At 40.2% G+C, this 21238-nt stretch overlaps 1 protein-coding gene across 2 annotated transcripts; it reads left to right on the top strand.

The window, feature by feature from the left end:
- Nucleotides 1-2852: 2852 nt before the first annotated feature.
- LOC123967209 (gonadotropin-releasing hormone II receptor-like) lies at nt 2853-20666 on the top strand. 2 transcript variants are annotated; one of them, XM_046043246.1, is made up of 3 exons: nt 2853-3369; nt 19283-19481; nt 19570-20666. In XM_046043246.1, exons 1-3 carry the CDS (start codon nt 2854-2856, stop codon nt 20019-20021), a joined length of 1167 nt encoding a protein of 388 aa, XP_045899202.1. In that variant the 5' UTR covers nt 2853; the 3' UTR covers nt 20022-20666. The 2 variants fall into 2 exon arrangements, with proteins under 2 accessions (XP_045899202.1, XP_045899201.1); XM_046043245.1 differs by having other exon boundaries at nt 19283-19487.
- Nucleotides 20667-21238: the final 572 nt, after the last annotated feature.

Here is a 21238-nt window from a genome sequence, read left to right as displayed (position 1 = left end):
ACATAATCCAAAGGAAATTTGCAATCAAATTGCCACAAACTAACTGACATGCAATGAGGCATGACACATGGCCCTGGGGGAACTGTTCATTATTCACGAAGTGGAACACAGGTTGCTGCTTTGAACATCAGTTCAGTGATCTGGCATGAATTTGCCATACTGTAATATACAGTATATTGATAGTGGTAAATATCCGTATTAATATCATGATGATTTCAGCCATGTCATCATGTCACCCTCATGATATTGGTGTAGATCATTATTCAATAATCGGTTCTTTCCAAAGTTATAATAGAGTTCAAGGTGTTCAGCTGAATGAGAGTAACAGACACCTGAGATAATTCACATTTTCTTTTCCTTTCCTATTTCAACCTCCCCAAATTTGTCCTCTGGAACAAGCTGCCTGACTTGTGATCTGTCACACCTGGGTCAACTTTCAAAAGCAAACTGAAACTGTTTCTATTTTCTCAGGCTTTTGATTTGTTACTGTATGCATGTATCTGTACTTAATGCCTGTGGTGTGTCTGGATTTGGATTCCTTACTGTCCTTGTGTGTGTTTGACATGTATTTTAATGTGAAGCTGTTAAGTTTACTCTAATTTGATGTCCTGTATAAATAGGACAGTTGTGCAGGATAGGGCTGCACAACTGACAAGAAAATCCAATGCCAAAGCAAGAGTATTAAAATTCCCATAAGCTACAGAATAAAAGTCATTTTTACCATCCCAGTCAAAGAGAAAAACAAAACACAAAAATGTTATGGTACTTGAGGCTGCTTCAGACAAATAACAAATACTCTCCCAGTCATGATGCACTGATAATTTAAGAATCCTTGAAGAGTTTTCCTCAGAGAAAACACATTGCTGGGTGGGACATGAAGAGATTTACATATGAGCAGCTCAAATAAGGCATACAGCCAAATGATGACACTTTTAAGTTAAATTGCCCACAATCTACATATTGCCACAAACGTGTTCCTGTTAATATTCTGCAAAGATATTGGGATTTTAAAAAAAATAACAGCTATAAAAATGGAACCGAACAATATCGACCACACCATGTTGCTCTTCACAGTCAAATATCTACCTGTGTTATAATAAAAACAAATGTGGAGCGCGCAGCCTTTACCCCGGTTACTAAGCGTGAACCGGGTGAGAACTGGCAGAAACAAACGGTCCTCAGGGAGTTATTAGCGGAGAGAAAGAGGTTTAATGCAATTAATGCAATACAATTTTCGTGGAACATGTGTGAACTGTTTTCAATGTGCCTGTCTACAACATACAAGTTGATTTTAGAATATGTAGGCTTATTAAAACAAGTTTGATGTTCAGATAAGCACGGACGTTTCTGTGGTTATTTTACAACTGTCTGGTTACACAAAATTTAACCAGCGTATCTGCCATGCGTAATTGTGGCTTGGCAGTGCACAACATCACTTCAGTTAAAGGCGGACCAACCTACTGCCTTCAAATGACTGCAAAGGGAGTAAATAAGAGACTTTCAATGAAGGCAACCTGATATTGCTCATCACTCATAACTGAAATACCATTTTTTCAGTGTGATCACATGTCAGCTGGTTGAAAAAAAAGGATACAAGTGGAAAGACGAACAAAACATGAATAAGAAGGATTAAGTTTCAGATAAGTGTATATAGGCGCGTTTCACCATCACCAAATACAGTGATAAAGTATTATAGAGCTGCGTAAGACTCACTCATCGTTGGCAACAAAATTGCAGTGCGCATAGCATCGCCACACACTCTCCTCTGACTGTGGCGCAAGTTACCAAGATACTAAACCTCAGTGCGCCATAGCTGACACCAAAATAGGCCCGAGATTTGGTGTTCACAAAATAAGAAAGATGATTAACATGATAAAAAACGGCTTGTAGGTAAAAACATGTGGACGTTTGTTTTCAAAAGTTGGTTTTGGAAAAAGTGAACAAATGTGCTATTGCCAGTTATGTTGAGCAGTTTGGAGTGGTAGAGCAGCGTGCAACACCCACCCCCCCTCCCCCCAGCGCGCGCGCTAATGGAAGAGGAGGCGCTCCAGTGGTTTATAGACCGATCAAACCAACCAGGCTGATACTGTCCCTTGTCATTTTGCGCGTCAGAGTCTAGGAATGAGCAACAGCTGCAGTGACAGCAGTTGAGATTCGTTCAGCGCGAGCCCTCATTAGCGCTCACTGGCAGCTCCGCTCCTAATTGCAGGTAAGCTGTTTTTATCCGCTCTAAAATTAGTTCAATTCAGATTTCTTTCCTTCTCTTTTCCCTCTTCCTCCGGGACAAAAACCAGGCAAGTGCCTTTAGTTAAAAGAAGCAATGCCTGTGGAAAATTAAAGTGGAGGAGGGTCAGAAGTTCAGCAAATAACTGTACTTCAGTGTTATTTTTTACTGGCATTTTATTCCTCATCGGTGCTATTTGGTATTTTCCAGATACCTTACGTCTTTTTCTTTCCTGTTTAAAAAATAATTAATTTAGGGTTAGTGCCATGATGGTCACTGTGTAATCACGTTGTATGCTTCTGAGTATCAGATAAATAACGGGGTGTCTGATCATTTATTGCGCGTTAATAAAATCTGCATGTGCCAGGTATTCCCACAGAACAGTTTGAACGATGTATAGCCATGTTAAAGGTACCACTAACGCACAGCATGTACGCCTTGTGGCATATATAAAACACACAGATCCAGTCAAGCATGAAAAGAAATCGGACAAATACTTTCTTTCTGTCTTTTCAGTTTCACAGTTCGAGTTTCAGATGCAGATGGAGAAGAAAGATAGTCTGTGAGTAGCCGGGATTATTGCCTTGGTTTTATCTGTGTCACCCCTCAGTCAGACTCCGGTGTTCAACATGTTCCACCAGCTGACGGATCAAACGGTGAATGGCAGCTGTAAGGGACCCACCTCGGTGTGCAACAAGAGCGCTGATGGAGACGCACTCCAGCTGCCCACTTTCTCCACCGCGGCCAAAGCCAGAGTCATCATCACCTTCACACTGTGTGCAGTGTCAGCTGTGTGCAACTTGGTTGTGCTGTGGGCTGCGGGAAACGGCGGCAAGCGCAAGTCACACGTCAGGATCCTCATCATGAACCTGACGGTGGCGGACCTGCTGGTGACTTTCATCGTGATGCCTGTGGACGCAGTGTGGAACATCACGGTGCAGTGGCAGGCGGGAGACGTCGCCTGCAGGCTGCTGATGTTTATGAAACTGGTGGCGATGTACTCCTGCGCTTTTGTAACTGTAGTCATCAGCTTGGATAGACAGTCTGCCATCCTCAATCCTCTGGGCATCAGTGAGGCCAAAAGAAAAAGTAAAATCATGTTGACTGTGGCCTGGACCATGAGTGTGATCCTCTCGCTCCCTCAGGTAAGATGTATGATCAAATACAGCCCTCCCTAAACATTCACATGAGGCTTCTGGCTACGACACACCTCTCACATCTGGCCTTTTATTTGCTGGAGAATGAAACCTTGTTCGGAAAGCAAATCATTACTGCAAGTGTGCATTCCTCTTGTGAATCCAGCTTATTGAGTTTTGCTGAAAAGGAAGATCAAGGTTAATTCAATGATCTGCAAAGGGAAACATGACATTCAACAGTCTAACTGTAAAATGCAGTTTGCTCACTGAATCTGCAGTGCTGGTTGCAGAAGACAAAATTAAAACACCTAAAAAGGTGCACTTTGCCTCCACTTGTCTATTAAGTTTCATTGTGAAAGGTACAATGTGATCAACATGATCAATCAAATATAAAGAAGTAACAGTTCTGAAGTCATGTCAGAGAAGGCTATGTACTGTGTTGATGTTAGCATGCTAAAAAGCGAACCCCTGTCTGTACTGTTTCATAATACCACTTTGTACCTCAAGAGGCAATAGTCTGATAGTAGTATCAGGCATCCCCCCATATTTTTAGCTAGGAGATGTGTGCAGGCAGAGAGTTCGCTATGTTACACAAGCTCTCTTTTAGCCCAAGAAATAAACAAATAAACTCACGAAATGTCTGACAGCAAGTATTCTCACTACTATTTTCCTTAGAAAAGTTCAACTGTACATCTTCTGAATTACAGTTTCTCTCTTTTACTAAACTAATGGCCTCATTATCTCATTGTAAACACATTTCATTCAGACTTGACAGAAACAAATTAAAACTCACCTAAACCATATTTGTTAGTCTCTCCACTGTTCCAAAAAAACTCTAGTTAGATGTGAAAATATTCTGTCTCTTCTTCACACTGTCTCTGTCTCTGTCTCTGATGCCCGACCTCCCTCTTGCTCCTCTCCCTCTTGACTCCTCTCTGAACGCTGTGTCTAGTTGTACCTGAAGTCAGAGTCCTGGTCGAGGCTGCTGTAAATCACCTCGGTACTGTATTCCCTGTCATCAAACTGGCATTCGTCGGTTCTGGTCTGGCCGTGATCAGTGGCTGCTGAGCCCAGCTCCATTGCCTGCTCTTCAGGCTTCACTTCTGGTGTTCGTTTCGGACTCAGCCAGCTTATAGGATCACTAAGTTAGCTGCACGGCAAACTGAGCTAACTAGCTAACAGCTTATGACCTGATATCCTGCCACCTAATTTGTTGGAGTATGAATTTGACAGGTGGAGATAGTGTCGATTCTTACACATTGTACCGTTAAAATATAGTTTGATAGTTTTTATTTCCAAGTTGTGGGAAGTTTCCCAATACTTAACATTAGTATGGATATGATTTGCTCCTGGATATAGGCCTACAAGCACAAGGTCATGGTTGCTGGTTGCAAAACAACCTGTGAAATTCATAACAGTCCTTGAATTGGTTTTAAATTCTGAACACAAATGAGGCAGCTGCTTGCATGTATCAAATTGGATTTCTGGACAGGTGTAGCATAATGTCCAGAGATTGCTGACCCGAATGCTTATCAAGTACCTAATCAGGTGTAAGATAACCAGTTTGTTTCCTCAACCTAATCCATTTGGACTGGACCACACTAGGAAGTCAAGATCTAACAACAAAAACTCTCATTTAGGCTCAGCCACATTGAGAACAAAGAGGTCATCTGTATTCATCTTAAGTATGAGTTTAGATTGTACAATTGACCCTTCGCTAAGCCCCGCCCCCTTAGTTACTGTTGCTAAGTGCCACTGTCTATTACTGCACTACCCGGAGAAATATTGTTAAATTTGTTGGAAATAGCGATCTCAGAAAGAAGCAGACAGTTTTGCAGTTGCACTGTGCATTTCAAGGTTGTATTCAGGCTGTCAAACCGACGTGAAAAAAATTAAAGATAGAAGCTAAAGCCTACCAATCACACAGTACAAGTGAACCACCACATCCCCCGACGATTGAGACAAAAGACAACGATATTAAGGATCAACACTGTTCCTGTACAGCTGGGTAGGCCTCTATTCATTATTACAATCATTAATAAGAAGAACAGTAGGACTTTATTACGTTACATTCAGTAGAAAGTTAGCTAGCGTTAGCTAGTTAACATTACATTAGGAACAATCCACAGCCGACATTTTATGTTAGGTTTTGGAAAGTGAAGAATAAATTGTACTTCTCCTTTGAACCTCTCTGGGTAGCAACTGTAATTATTACAAGTGCCCCAGGAACAGCGTTTAAACATCTCTTAGAAAAATAAAAAAGCTAGAAAATAACTCATTTTGCATTAGAGTCAATGGAGCGCAGCCATGACCGTATCGGACCTCAGTTAGAGCGAGTCCTATGCTGCACTGTGATTAGCCAGCTGGGTTTGGTTTATTGTGGCAGCGACCTCTAGTTCTCTGGCTGTAGAAAGTCAGAGTAAACGTCACGGAAGTTATAGGTCATGTGACTAACTTAATGCACTTATTTTAACCCAAACCAGATGTTTTGCTTAACTTAACCAAGTAGTTTTGTTGCCTAAACCTAACCAAACTGTTTTACAACGTTGACCATATGTTTAACTTCACGCAACTTATGTACCGTAGTTAAGGTCCAGTCGCCTGTTGCTGGACTGGTATGGAAACGGTCATATATGCAGTTTTGGGAGGCATTGAAAAAATGACTTATTTTGTTGCTTAGGTTTGAGGACTTGTTTCTGTTTGTTGCTTTGGAGAGTAATTACAAATTGGTTATGAATTTTGTCAACTAATTCAATTTCAACATGATTATTTATTCCAAAAAGTTCATTTGTGCTAAAAACATATATAAAAGCATACAATATAACATAGTGTTGGAACCATACATTGTGAGGACAAAGAAGCGGCCTACAGCCTGACTGATAATTGAATAATAATTGATTATTATCTATGTTAATGTGAAAAAATCCAATTATAATTTTAAGGAGTCATTGCCAGTGGTTATTTGTGTATTTGTAGTAACAGGTAATAAATTTAATTGTCAAGCAAACTGGTGAGGGTCCAGGCTGGCTGAGATGTTATTTATGTGCTGTAGAACCAGTTTCTCAAAGCACTTTATCAAAATAGGGGTGAGTTCCAGAGTTCCTCACCATCACGCCTGCATTACCTCCTCGGCTTCTTATTCTTAACTCCACTGGGATCTCTTTTGGACATGCAACACGTCGATCCGGATATTGTAGGAGTTCCTCATGTGACTATACCCACAGTGTTTTGTTGTTTGGTGCCCATTTCTGGTGTTAGTCCTATTTACAACAATCCTACTTACATATAAAATTACATTTACAAATACAGTGTTAAATAGTTTGAAAAGTTAAAAAGTTAACTATGAAATATAAAAAATATTATATGTAACTTGGACATGGGAGAGGAAGCTGCTGTGTTGGGTTGCCACTCTCTGCGGCACCAGAAGGCAGAGGGACCCAGTGCTCCTGATGGCCAGTACGACTACATTTTCTTGTCTTATTTGCTAATATATCAAAAGTTCTTACGTCAGCTCAGTCGACCTTCCCGAGGCATTAGCACATCACGATGCGTTAGATTAAGTCTCCTGGTTGGTCAGTGCTAGATTTGTGTCCAACTATCGTCACATATAGCCAGGTTTTCTAGTGGTTCTTACCAGGCTCTAAATTGAATCCACTACTGGTTGTATGTGCAGTGTTTCACTTGATGTTGCCCAATAAGAATTCAGAATCTCAACAAAAGGCACTAGTGTCTAAAAACCATATGGACATGAAAGAAGCAGAGGCAAAAACGGTAATATCAGATGGGGCAGTGCGGGCAGGGCATCAAGGCCACTGTTGGCCCCAGGGCATATATTTTTGAGGGCCATAGGGCCAAACTGAGGGGGCACGGCAGCAATGGCCTTCATGAAATTTCTGCCCTGCTCACAAATCATTGACATGAAAGGTAAATAACTCAGTCTAACTGAGAACCATGTGCACAGTACAGGACAAATCAACCAATATGGTAAGAAATAATGGTAATGGGTCATTAATTTGTGGGATCACAATTATCAATCAGTCTATTCAAGTCAAATCAACTGACATCACATTCACCAATTAGAAAAAAGAAGAAACAAGATGACAGAGACGTTAATTTCTTTACTTATTTTTTACTTTAATTTTATTCTAATTCTTATTCAGTGCACCCTGCACCATTTTATTGAAATGCAAATGTAAGGCTCAGGCATTTATAAGTACTCAGGAGCCATTTCTTTACGAGTGGTCTGAGACATCTCTCAATTTCTTTGCAACAATAAGTCAGAACATACTGACAAGTACCATAATTTACTTGAAATTCATTACCTTGAATTGCCAAATAAGACTAATAATACAATGCAGGCATCACATCCTGTAATTATTCCACAGCTTTGTGGTGTTGAAGAACATCTACTGTAAATTTCGACCTATGCCACTGTTTGCTGATTCATAGTGTTTGGCTTGTATCTTGCTTATTTCCAAGGACACTGTACAGTAACAAGTAATGCTGCAGATTTCATGACACTACAGCTACCCTGCATGGGTCCTGATTTAGACTTAGACCAAGAACCTGTGACCTCTGAGAAACCCCTTTCTGCAACGGCTCTTCGAAAGGCTGTAATTGCAAAAACCTATTTGTTGTTTGTTGTTTTTGAACCTTTGAAAGATCAAAAGGGAACAAACCCTCAAAAGGATCTTGCATATAGATGTATTGCTGCAGTGTTTGTGTACTAAGACGGTCATCAGGCAACAATCTGAAAAAATGAAACCCAATTGCGCAAATAAGACTTTATTCGTAATGATCCTGATGATGTGGACAACGACATGTATGATTTAAGATTTATTATCAGCTGAGCTACAGCAATAATAGCCATCATAGCTGCAGCAATTTAAGTTTAAAATTAAAAGGTGTACTGTAGAAAGAAAGCTGACTCCTATACTGTCTGTGTTGGTAGTGGATGTACTGTAGATCATGAGCTGTGAAATCAATGATTATGAAATAGAGGATTGGCATACTGGCACTACTGTCCTGGCCTATGCGTTATACTTACAAATCCTTTTTGTTTTGGTTGAAAGTTGCAGGGAGACATAAAGCCAATTAATGTCTCTGACCCAGAACATGGGACTCCATTCTCAATGGGTAGATCATGTCAAGCCAATCAACAAATCTGTTGGAATCTCTAACAGCATCACCCAAAGAAAGGAGACAAAGAGGAAAGAGAGCTAGAGAGAGAGAGTGGTTGACCTTCTCAACGGGCCCTTACTTCACCAACGGTCAAGACATTTAAAGGCAGTATTATTACAGAATTGTCCCTGACATTATGCATGCATGATGAAGATTATGAAGAGATGAAAAATGCAATGCTGTATTCTGTCAGCAGGTCAACAGGCAATGCCGTCAAAATTCTTTCATTGATCTACTACATCTACAATACATCAAATACAATTAATGCCATAAACCATTCAGGTTATTAGTGCAAGAATTAACTCATTTTTTTGCTAAATTATTTTGAATTTATGAGTTCTGTTAAGTGTTGGCTGGGTTGTACTGTTTTTCATCAAGAGTTGAGACTTTGTAGAGGATGTTGCTGAGACCTCTGATTTAAAGTCTGGGGGCATCTTAATGTATATATATTTGATGTTTAACATGTTAAACATCAAATATATATAAAAAAAAAAAGGGTTTTCATGTTGTTCTCGCAAAACAAATAATAGTTTAATACATACACTATTCTGCAGTCGCAGGAAAAAGTATTTCAACCCTTTGGATTTACCTGGATTTCTGCAGAAACTGATCATAAAATGTGATCTGATCTTCATCTAAGGGCTATGTTCAGACTGCAGGCCAAAGTGACCCAAATCAGATTTTTCTGCTCATATGTGACTCAAATCAGATATAGTTATGACATTGTGAACAGGCCAAGTCACATGGAATCTGATCTTTTCCAGTTCGGATTTGGGTCACTTTCACTTTCATGTTCGGTCCAAATCCGATACAGATTGGATCTTTTGAAATACGACTTCACTTCAATCTGGACACTCAGGCAGAAGTGATGTGACTTTGACATCACTCGAGAGTAGCTGTTGTCACAGTTCTGCTGTAGATGGAGCTGCGGTGAACGAAAAAGCCATAAACATGTGGCTCTCTTTCTTCTCTACCTTGCTAGCATATGCTCACAAATTCTCTTTCTTTCACCTGAAATCCACCGGACCCCGAGCTTTCTATTGAGTTACGTGCATGCTACTTGTCCGTGCGGACACAGTAGAGAGAGAGGGAGTGAGTTGTGGGGCAGATACATTGTACAGCACCAGGAACCGTAATGAATTACAGAAAGTCGTAAAAATTTGTCATAATTCGGGAGAAATGTGACGCCGGGAGGAAACCGTGAGAGGACAATGAAATACAGGACTCTCCCGTGAACCGTGCCTTGAACAAAAGAGCTCTCATAAGACCTCAGATTAAGAACTGTTGAGTTGCATAAAGCTGGATAGAGATACAAAAGTATCACTTAAGACCTTGATGTTCATCAGTCCAAGGTAAGACAAATTATCTATAAATGGAGAAAGTTCATCACTGTTGCTACTCTCCCTAGGACTGGTTGTCCTGCAAAAATGACTTCACAAGCATAGCGCAGGATGCTCAGTGGGGTTCCATTATGTCTACATTTATTAATTTAGTTGACGCTTTTATCCAAAGTGACTTACAATTGCTATATATGTCAGAGGTTGCACAACTCTGGAGCAACTAGGTGTTAAGTGTCAGGGACACATTGGTGAATGGGTCACAGTGGGTAGTTGAACCCAGGTCTCTTACACCAAAGGCATGCGTCTTATCCACTGCACCATCACCACCCCAAACATAAACCCTAGAGTGTCAGCTGAAGACTTACAGAAATCTCTGGAACATGCTAACATGCTAACTCCTTTATATGTAAAGCACTAAACAAGATGGAGTTCATGGGAGGACATGGAGGAAGCCACTGTTGTCCAAAAAAACATTGCTGCACGTCTGAAGTTTGCAAAAGAGCATCTGGATGTTCCACAGCCTGGAAGGGTTGCTATCAATGACAAAAAATGGAAAATGGAAAAATTAATTCCATAGTTTGTCAAGAAATTTTGAAGGAGAATGTAAGGCCATATGTCCACCAATTTCAAGGTTGTATTCAGGCTGTCAAACTGAAGCTAAAGCCTACCAATCACACAGTACAAGTGAACCACCACATCCCCCGACGATTGAGACAAAAGACAACGATATTAAGGATCAACACTGTTCCTGTACAGCTGGGTAGGCCTCTATCCACTATTACAATCATTAAAAAGCAGACATTAGTGTTTTTATTACGTTACATTCAGTAAGAAGTTAGCTAGCGTTAGCTAACTAACATTACATTAGGAACAATCCACAGCCAACATTTTTTCTGGGTTTATTTTAGATTTTGCAAAGAGAATAAATCATACTTCTTCTATCAACCTCTCTAGGTAGCGATTGTAACTATAACAAGTGCCCCAGGAACAGCTTTTGACCATATTTTAGAAAAATACAGCCAAAAAAATGTAGAAAACGACGCCTTTTGAATTAGAGTTAATGGAACGCAGCCATGAAAGTGTCGGACCTCAGTTAGAGCTAGTCCTATACTGCGCTGTGATTGGCCAGCTGTGTATTCAGGGCGTGGCTTAGCAAAAGGTCAATTCAGATGCTGTGGCATGACCTCAAGAGATCGGTTCACATCAGACATCCCAAGAATATTGCTGAACTTAAACCGTTTTGTAAAGAGGAAAGGTCCAAAAAGAGAGGTGTGCTCCCTGAGAACAGAGCCATTTCGCCAAACTTAACTTACTGTGGCGCAAATATCAGTTACTTAGATGAAAGTTGCCCTGAATTAAATATAGTTTATAGTTTTATTTCATATTATTCGGCTCCAGGCTGTACAGCTTACATTTAGTCCACCTTATGTAATACAGAGGATGCTGGAGCACTGGACTGAATATCGGACTCACATCACACTTACATAGCTGTGTCAGTGTCGCTACTGTGCAAGGCCACTGGACCAAATCTCCATTTACAAATTTTAAAAGGCTGTAATGCTAGAAAAAGTGAAGACAGAACTATCAATTCTTTTTGCTGCTAGAATAGGATATAAAGGCAGGTTTTATTATACAGGTTAAACAGAAGCTATGTTTCCATCTAATTGTCAAGGAAATTTTAAGCAGACTTTTGAAATGTCGTAAAAAAGCAAAAAAAAAGAACATGCGAAATAGCTTTTCCATCAGCTGGTTTGGAGTGAATAAACTAGGCTACGGCAAGTGTAGTTACATCAGAAGTTGACGTTACACATGGCTGTTATAAACAAGAAGAATGGGTTGCATAATTTCTTATTGAAAAGCTTAATATTTATACTTAAAAAACAAATAAAAATGACCCAGGTTCTCAGTGGTACCTCTGTATAAGAAGAGAAATACATAAGCATATTACTTATTAATATTTATATTATATATTAACATTTGAAACAGATCTACAGAGGATGAGGCCTTATGAATAGATTAAAAAAGAAATTATAAAGTGTTGAAGCAAGAACCCCTGTAAAGCTTTCAGGAGGAACCTTTAGCATGCCCTCCCTGGAGGTTTCAAGATTGAACTCCTGAATAATGAGAGGTTCCAACCCTTAAGGCTTGTTCCTGCTGTGAGTCATTTACATGTTAAGTTTCTTCATGAAACTCTAATCTAAAGAGTATCAGATGGGTGTTAATGTTGCAACATTAAGTTCTTCAGAAACCTCCTCAGTTGCGGTTCCAAATGGACCATCAGTCACACTGCAGACAGGTGGATGATGACTGTTAAGTAGACACAGCCTCTAAATTACTGACTAGCTGCCTGGAGAAGAAGAGATGGAGCAATGTTGGGCTGTAACGTATCATGTTTGCACTCGTCTGCTGATCTACAGCATTTATCCTTTAGCCTTGTTCCAATAATGAAAGCGTAACAGGCATTGGTGTTAATTTGCTTCATGTGAATGTACAACTGTTGGCTACTGTAAACAGGTTGTAGCTGGGGTGGGTACTGTCCTTTAGTATCATTTTGGGCTCTGCGTACGCACCTCACCTCACTAATATCACTAATGTTCAGGAGATAGGTACCAATGATCTTCTGAGCAGTTTAATCACCCGCTGCAGAGCCTCCGGTCCAGTGCCGTACACATCCCATGCCAGTTAGTGATGTTTTCAGACAGGACGCTTTCTACTGCTCCAATGTAAAAGCAGTCAAGAACTTGGCATGGGAATTTGGCCTTCTTAAGCTTTGTTGTTTTTGAGCTTTCTTCACCAGTGTGGAGATGTGAGATGACCATGTCAGGTTCTCTGTGATGCTGATTCCCAGGAACCTGAAACTGTTCACCTGCTCCACCTTAGCACCACTGATGTAGACAGGATTGTGTGTCTTTATCTTCTTTTTCCTGAAATCAGAAACAATCAGCTCCTTGGTTTTGCTGACGTTGAGAAAGTTGTTCTCTATACACCACTCTGCAAGGTTATCAATTTCCTCCCTATATGAAGTCTCATCGTTTAAAATCCGGCCAATGATGATGGTGTTGTCTGCAAACTTCACAACAGAGTTCTCTCCGTGTTGGGGGGATGCAGTCACGGGTGCACAGTATGAACAGGAGGGGCCTGAGCACACAGCCCTGGGGGGCTCTGGTGTTGAGCACTAGAGTGGAGGAGGTGTGTTCGGCAGTCCAAACTGTCTGGGGTCTGTTCGCGAGGAAGTCCAATATCCAGTTGCAGATTTAAAGTGTGATATAAAGTGCTGAGTTTGCTGATCACTTTCATTGTAGAGATTGTGTTGAATGCTGAGCTGAAATACAGAAACAGCATTCTGATGTAGGTGTTTTCTCAAGGTGTGTGAGTGGAGGGCAGTGGAGATGACATCTTCTGTGGATCTGTTGGTTCTGAAAGCAAACTGTTGAGGGTCCAGGCTGGCTGGGTTGTTCTTTATGTGCTGAAGAACCAGTTTCTCAAAGCACCTCATCAGAATGGGGATGAGTGCCACAGGGCAGTAGTCATCCAGACTAGACACTGCAGACTTTTTAGGTACAGGAACGATGTCTTGAAGCAGGTGGGAAACCTCTCCTGAGACAGTGATATGTTCAAAATGTCAGTAATAACATCAACTAGCAGGTTTTTAGTACATGGCCAGCTGATTTACTCATATTCACCCTCAGCAGGACTCTTCTCACATCTGCTGTGGATACTGACAGTAGACATACCTCTGGAAGAGTAGTCTTTACAGCTGACTCTTTAGGCTACACGACGTTCAGAGTCGGCCGATGGCCATGCTGTTCACACTACACGAGCTGACAGCGGCTGTGTCACCCGACACTGGTCTCCAAACCACGTTTTGTCAAGAAAAAACATGTGAAATGTCAAACGGGATATGACGCGAACCTACACAGCTGTTGTTAGTTATTATAAAGAGCAATTATAAAGACAGAGAATCTGGGTGAAAGAATGGATTAGCACACGCAGGTAGCAGGGATTGTCTGAGCTACAGAGAGAGCTGGAGGTGAGTAAAAAGTGTTTTGCAGAGAAAAAGTAGCTGCTTGCTCTGCCAGCTGCCTTATCTCATTGGCTGGAAGTGGATGTTGAGTCGGCCGACTCTTCCAGATATTTGGCATGCTAGATATCTGGCACGTCAGAAAATGACGTCGGCGATGTGTCAGAAATGTGTCGGGGAGCCGTTTTGACGCTTCCTTGAATAGTTCACACATAACGACTGCCAATCGATCACTGATTTACCCTTGATCACAGCCCGACGGTCATCGAGCTTGACAACCAGCAAATTGGGCTTAAAATCGTGTAATGTGAGCTAGGCTTTTGTTGAAGTCGTCTGCTGCATTGGCTGCAGTGCTCTGTGTGACTGTGAGACCAGAGGGGTCTGAGCCTGACTAGATGGCTGGCTCGGTAGCTACCCCCACCGGTACTTGAGGAGTTCCTCAACTCCGAAAACGTTTGAGCACATTATGGATCCACCATCAATTTTTGTAAAACTGCCAATATTCTAACTCTACTCAGCTGATTTATCACCTCAAAACTTCTCAGAGGTGGATTTAGAAATAAAAATTGTAAAATATAATACACTGGCCCCCGTCTCTGACCAATCAGTAGTCTGCAGTAAGCTTTTGGTATTAACTCAACTCAACTCAGTTGGCATGGAACCTTAACGGAGATGATGCGAAAAAAATTATCAGATACCAGGTACAACTTTTCCAAAGTGGAAAAACTAAAAAAAGGCTAGTATAGTCAAGGCGATTTGAGCTGGTACCATGCTGTAGAAAAGGGCCATTAGATGCCATGCAGTGCTTGTTCAAAATTTCATCTCACATTGGTTTCTCATGCAGCATTAATAACACAGCATTAACAACACAGAAACAACACGATAATCGCGGAGGTACTGTTAGATATTCAACTTTATAAAACTCTTACAACTCCATTTCAACACATTCTTTCTAACACATATCAAACCTGAGTAATAGCGATAACTCCATTGCAACAATTCACTACCACATCAGAGCATATAAGCCCTACACTTGCTGTTGCAGAGTGGAGCGGCTTGCGCTGTACTGTAGTTTATTCAAAGTTTATTAATTATGTTTATTAATGTGTCTCGTGTCCAAATTGCACCAAATGCAACACTGGACTCCCTTGGGTCTGCAGCAACTCACCCGCCACATGTGAGGTTGATTGGATGAACGGTTCTGGACATAATCAAAATACAAACACACACACACACACACACAGATTGCTGCCTTTATTAGAGAGATGTATAATATGTGCTTACAGAACCAGCGCAGTAACACACAAGTGTGTAATACACCTGATGTTCCACTAGAGGACAGAGTGTCAGTGTCACGTTTTGCCTCAACGTGAAAAGTACACGCGCCTATGAAGGTGCCGTACCAGCAGGGAACAAATGTACAGTAGTATAAAGAGCGACAAAGTCTACATAGGGAAGAGGCCAGGGTGGATGGATGGGGTAAACATAGGACTTTCACACAGGGAACTGGGGGTAATTTTCCTTGTGAAACCAATGGTCAATGTTGATTGTTTTAAGGAAGTAGTTATTTTATCCCAAACCTGCTGTTAGATTCTTTCACCTTTTACAGTAACATCCACTTTTCCTATTTCATTTCCCCTTTATACAGCTTTAATGTTAGAAAAATCACATTATTCCAAACTGTCTGATAGTACATTCTGTATCAGCTTGTTCCAATATTTTGTTGAAGCTACAGTATATGGTGTTTACACTGAATTAAACACATTAAATCCAAGGCTCCATGTTTATATGGCTACACCATTCCATAAATTGAGATGGTGGATGTTTTGAGTATGATTTTATACACATTCCTCCCTATTCAGCCTAACGTACTGTATTTGGTGGAGTTGGAACATGGCTTGGCCAAACACCATGATTTTGTAGTGATTGACAGTGAATGACAGCGGAGCTTTAGAGGTACAATTTAAAAAAAGCTTCACTCAGCTAGTCGCTTAAAGCTTTCAAAACCATATCATGAGACATAAATATTTATGTGACATCACATGTTTGAATGAAAGAAACTGAAACATGTGATGTCACAACTTGTTTTTATTTTGACACTTTCCTTTGAATTGAGAAGCACACTGACTGACTTACTACTTGAATCTCAACACACATGTATTCTGTTCCTTTGAAAAAATTAAGCATATTGTGTTCATTCAAAGATCCATATAGGCTATACTGATGATGATGATCTTGGAGGGAAAACGAGTGTCTTGCTCATAAAGCAGACTTATCCATGCTTACCTGGGCTAATGCACTGACTCACTTCCAGTGGCTTAGATGTTGTACAGCTCAGCCTTTTCAGTCCATTTATCTTCACTGTGATAGCTGAGGGCCTCAAACAAACAAGACTGCTGCTGTTTCTATTTTTTCAATGCAAAGGCTGCGAAAAATTCAATATTTGATTCCATCTTGTCTGCTTTCAGTTGAGATGATATCACATTCCTTATAAGTTGTGGAACATGCTTACATAAAACAGTTTGCATCTTTAGGATGTATATATTTTTGCTTTAATGTAATTTAATATAATGCAGTTTTTGGCCTGTTGCATGTTCAGTTTCGTTTCCCATTTTGTGTTTTCCTGAGCAGAGAAATAAAGGAACAAATATAATGAAGTTATTGTCATGGGAGACCTGCAGAATTGTTGACTGAAACCGAGTCACTGTTGTGTTTTTAACTCATTTTTTATGATAACACAATTAAGCATCAAATCAACTTAAGCGCTTTAGAGGAAAACCAGGACAGGGGGTTTTCCTTTGGGGCTTGCTTCATTTGTCCGCAAGAACTGCAATTACTGGCCTTTACTTTAACAGAGGATTGGAAGTGTACATACCCGCAGTGAGTGCAGTGTTTCAGGAGCCCAGATGTCTCATGGGATTGTCTTTCCTGCAAGATAAATATATTTTTTTCTTATACAGCCAAAAGGCTTTCCGTGTCCAATGAAAAAACTGTGTAGGTCCTTTTCTTCACATGAGCACCTACATCAGTCTATCAGACATTTTAAAATGACAAGGGCATATTCAGCTGTCAGAGTGTGATAACAGCTCAATTTGTCTTTAAAGTACCTGTATTTGAAGGCTCTGCACGTTTTAGCCAGTGTCAGTTGGATTCAAACACGATGAGAATATAGATATAAATCAACACATTATCTGAATTATTATTATTACATATTTAGACATTTTGTCAGTTACTGACATGAAACACAATCGATATTTCAAGTAATCTAGCGCGCATTGCACAGTCTTAATCCAAACCTACTGTCAAACGACCTCTCCTTGAGCTAGTGAAACTCTATTCCTCTGATAATTAAGGTAGGAAATAAATAACTTAATTGAACTTAATTGTCATTCAGCTACAGACAGAATCACAGCATGTCAAATGGACTGCATTTATTTAGCACTTTACAATTCTCCCTCATTCACCTATGTGTACACAAATTGAAATCGATGGTGGTGGATCAGCCATGCAAGTCTCTGACCTGGTTATCAATTGGAGTTAATTGGTTTGCCCAAGAACAAAGGAGGAGCTGGGGATCGATCCACTACCTCCTGAGTCAAGGCCTCCCCACAGTACACTTAAGTTTGCCAATATACATTATGTCCATTTTGTCTAACAATGGTCCACGCTTTCCTCACTCACAACTCTCCCTGGCATCTTCATCTCCCCATGGAGATAAGAGAGAGAAACACAAGGAAGAGATGCGAGGGTGGAGGAATTTTATTTACCAAATAGGACATCCTTACTCAATCCAGCGTCATTAGGAGATGGCAATTACTAATTGTTTATGATCTGCCCTATAATGTGGCAAAATCAAAGTAACAGTTAACAAGGTACAAGGTTATTAGTTTATTAGTCATTATATAGCACAAGGCTGCATAATGAAATGAAATTTGTAGTTCCTTCATGCTACACACACAACATATAATAGGCCTATATTAAAATATAGTAACATATAATATAAAATAAACAATATATACAGACATGTATACACCCAAAACATTCCACAGTGCATTTTTGAATTTGCGTCTGGGGCGAATGTAAACATCTTTATCTTCACAATAAACAGTCTGAAATCCATCTTGACTGCGTTTGAGCACCAAGCATCATTGATGTAAAACACAGAGTCCACTTCTTGTCATCTTGCCGGAGTCTTGTGCTCACAGCTCGGAACATAAACCACCTGCCAAGTGCTTGATCCAGGATGTTGATGGGGCAGGTCTCTGCAACGATGTGGGCACATCAGTCTCTGAATTCCGTTGTGTGGTCAACACAAGTCCCATTTTGTCCAGACTGGCTCTTTAGGAGCGGAATTACGTCCAAGCTGGGCTAGTATGGATCCTCTCCTAGCTCTCTTTCTTCTTCTCTGAGTGATCACCGTGCGGAAAAAAAGAAAAGATGAAAAAAAAGTAGACAAACGTAAAGTGTTTTCAGGATCTACACATGTAATATTTTATTTTCTGAATAAATATGAAAAACTATAGATACACTAATGGTGCTACTTTTCCTGTGTCCAGAGGTAATTTGCCATATCTACAGTAATACAATCAATTTATTGCTGTTTCCAACTCAGCCTGTAAGTTTCTCTGGAAGCCTCCTCTCTCCTCATCTCTGAGATGCATTTAAGGAATTAACACATCCTTGATGATAGTGGACCTCAGTCGATTTCCGAGCGAGGGAGGGAGAAAGCATAATTAGTTAGATGTTTCTGTTGAAGAAATATTGTGAGCTAGGTTCAGGTGTGATGAAGTTTGGGATACTGATACTTACATTGCATGGTTTTTTGAGCCCAGCCGAGGAGATACAGTACACCATGCAATATGTGAACACATCAAATGCCAACACCAAATCTGAAGGATATTTCCTGTATTGGGATATTTATCCTTCTTAGATCCACCGAGATTCACTAAGAGTCCAAATAAGGTTATTGTTCATCCCTAACATGTGTGAAGAGTCTATTGGTTATTGGTTCAAATCAAGACACAATGTGTGTCCTTCAAGCCACATGCAACACTTTCTACATAGAGACAGTCAGTCTGTCTGCAGTGAAACAAAATAAAGATAATCTAGACCTTGGGTTACCTAACAAACGTATAACAGTTCATCATTATCAACTCAGCTGCGTCAGTCATTTGACAAGCAGGCAGAGAGAAGAGACAGCATCTGACCTAGAGTTTTGGAGATTCCCTGGCTGTCACCTTTGGCTTACTTTAGCTAAGCAGTTGACCCTATCATGACCTGGGGAAACCTGTGTCTTAGTACCCCTAAATTATCTGTCTGTCCAGTGTTAATGTCTGTCCAGCTGATTAAGAGTTATCACTCCTCTTGTCTTTTCATGCAGATGTTCATATTTCACAATGTGACCATCACAGTCCCACAGAACTTCACCCAGTGCACCACCCACGGCAGTTTTGTCCAGCACTGGCAGGAGACCCTCTACAACATGTTCACCTTTGTGTGCCTCTTCCTCCTGCCTTTGGTCATCATGATCTTCTGTTACACACGAATCCTTGTTGAGATATCCAGCCGCATGGCCCGGGGTAACCGTAAGTCTCACATTCTCTAAAAAAATTATGCGTTTTCTGAGACCAAAGGTGTTGTGCGTGACCAAGACTTCCTCTCTTCTAGTGCTGTCTAGAGATGTTCATCTCCGCCGCTCCCACAACAACATCCCTAAAGCTCGGATGAGGACTCTTAAGATGAGCATTGTCATTGTGATGTCATTCATCATCTGCTGGACCCCGTACTACCTGCTAGGCCTGTGGTATTGGTTGTTCCCTGAAAAAATGGAGGAGACAGTCTCTCATTCACTGACTCATATGCTGTTTATCTTTGGCCTCTTCAATGCCTGCCTAGACCCCATTACATATGGTCTGTTTACCATTCATCTTCACCAGGGTCTTAAGAGATGCCATCGAAGTTCAAACCCACAGACTGAATTAGAAAACAATACTTGCCTTGTACAGATGTCACACAGGCAGACTGCCTCGGGTGGTCACAATACAGACATAGAGGAGGCAAACGACAACAACAGAAAGAAAAGTGGATTAAGGCCAATCATCCCAGAAAGCAAAATGTAATGGATTGAAGAATTTCATTAAAAAGAATCTCTGCTCTTAAAGAGTTGAGCTTCGTCTTTCTCTAGAGATTTAAATGATTTTTCTTTGAAATGCTGAAGCTCCACAAAAATTCAGTGCTCTTCTGTCAGACGAATCTGTTCGACTGATGTAATAGATGGTGTTTAATATCTCAGCCCTGGTTTGTTTATCCCGAGTTTGCAGAGTGATGCATGTCATTGCTCTTTCGCTAGCATTTACAAAATCAAGCAATTGACAGCACTCAGAATGTCTCACACACTGCTAATAGGATTTTTATTTCACAATTCAGATCAAGTTGATGAAAATTTGTTTAAAGTTGCCCTAAATTGACTAAATCTGTATTGCTACCATACATTCTAGCACAACTCTTGATAACAGTGGGTTTAAAACACACGCACACACACACACACACACACACAGACACACACACACACACACATTAAACTAATGGGTTTTACTGGTTAAATATTTTGGTGTCTTGTATTATTTCCTGTGTCAAAAGAAAGAAAATGATAGAAAAATGTTTGCATTTGACTAAAGATGTCTAGTTAGATAAAAGGTGTGAATAAAAATAGTTACTGTATTGATAACATTGAGGTTTTTGTAGAGATTTGTCATTTGGGTAACTGCTGTGTAGTTTAACTTTTTGTTGTTATTTTTTATATTGTTATTACATATTGATTGGCTTTCTCCCGCAAGGTCCTCTGCTGATCATTGCTTTGTGACAGGAAGCTGTTTTAAACTGCCATTTGTAGTCCTGAGTGCGCAATATAAAATACTGTGATTTTGTTTCATTACAATAATGAATGCTATGACATGATCATTATTGATCATGACCGACGTTTAACTGAATGTTTTTATGCATGTTACTATGTATTTATGATGTACATGAACAGCATATTGTTGATGTGTTATTGACTGTTTTATTTGTCCAAGATCAATTCTGTTTACAAAAATCACACTGGAGACAAAGTATCCCTGATTCATCATGCCATTTGGTGTATTTTTCATGTTAGTACTAGTGTTAGGGTATTATGTTGTAAATTGTGTAGCATTTTGTGATGGAGAAATGCACAAGAAAACAGCTTAAAGGAGACCTATTATACTGCATTTCCAGTCCTATATTGTAGTTCTGTTACTCCTCTATGGCAGTTTTGCATAATTCAAAGTTCAAAAAAATAATTTTCTATCTTATACTG

The sequence above is a fragment of the Micropterus dolomieu genome, unplaced genomic scaffold (assembly GCF_021292245.1).
Source record: "Micropterus dolomieu isolate WLL.071019.BEF.003 ecotype Adirondacks unplaced genomic scaffold, ASM2129224v1 scaffold_148, whole genome shotgun sequence".
NCBI classification, from domain to species: Eukaryota; Metazoa; Chordata; class Actinopteri; order Centrarchiformes; family Centrarchidae; genus Micropterus; species Micropterus dolomieu.
Note: the sequence above shows the minus strand (reverse complement) of the source record. Positions and strands in the feature narration are given on the sequence as shown.

What these genes read in the sequence shown, in the direction of transcription:
- LOC123967209 (XM_046043245.1), top strand. Translation starts at nt 2,854, where the DNA reads ATGTTCCACCAGCTGACGGATCAAACGGTGAATGGCAGCTGTAAGGGA. An exon ending in TGATCCTCTCGCTCCCTCAG is followed by an intron (nt 3,370 to 19,282) that starts GTAAGATGTATG and finishes CTTTTCATGCAG; the next exon opens with ATGTTCATATTTCACAATGT. An exon ending in CCGCATGGCCCGGGGTAACC is followed by an intron (nt 19,488 to 19,569) that starts GTAAGTCTCACA and finishes CCTCTCTTCTAG; the next exon opens with TGCTGTCTAGAGATGTTCAT.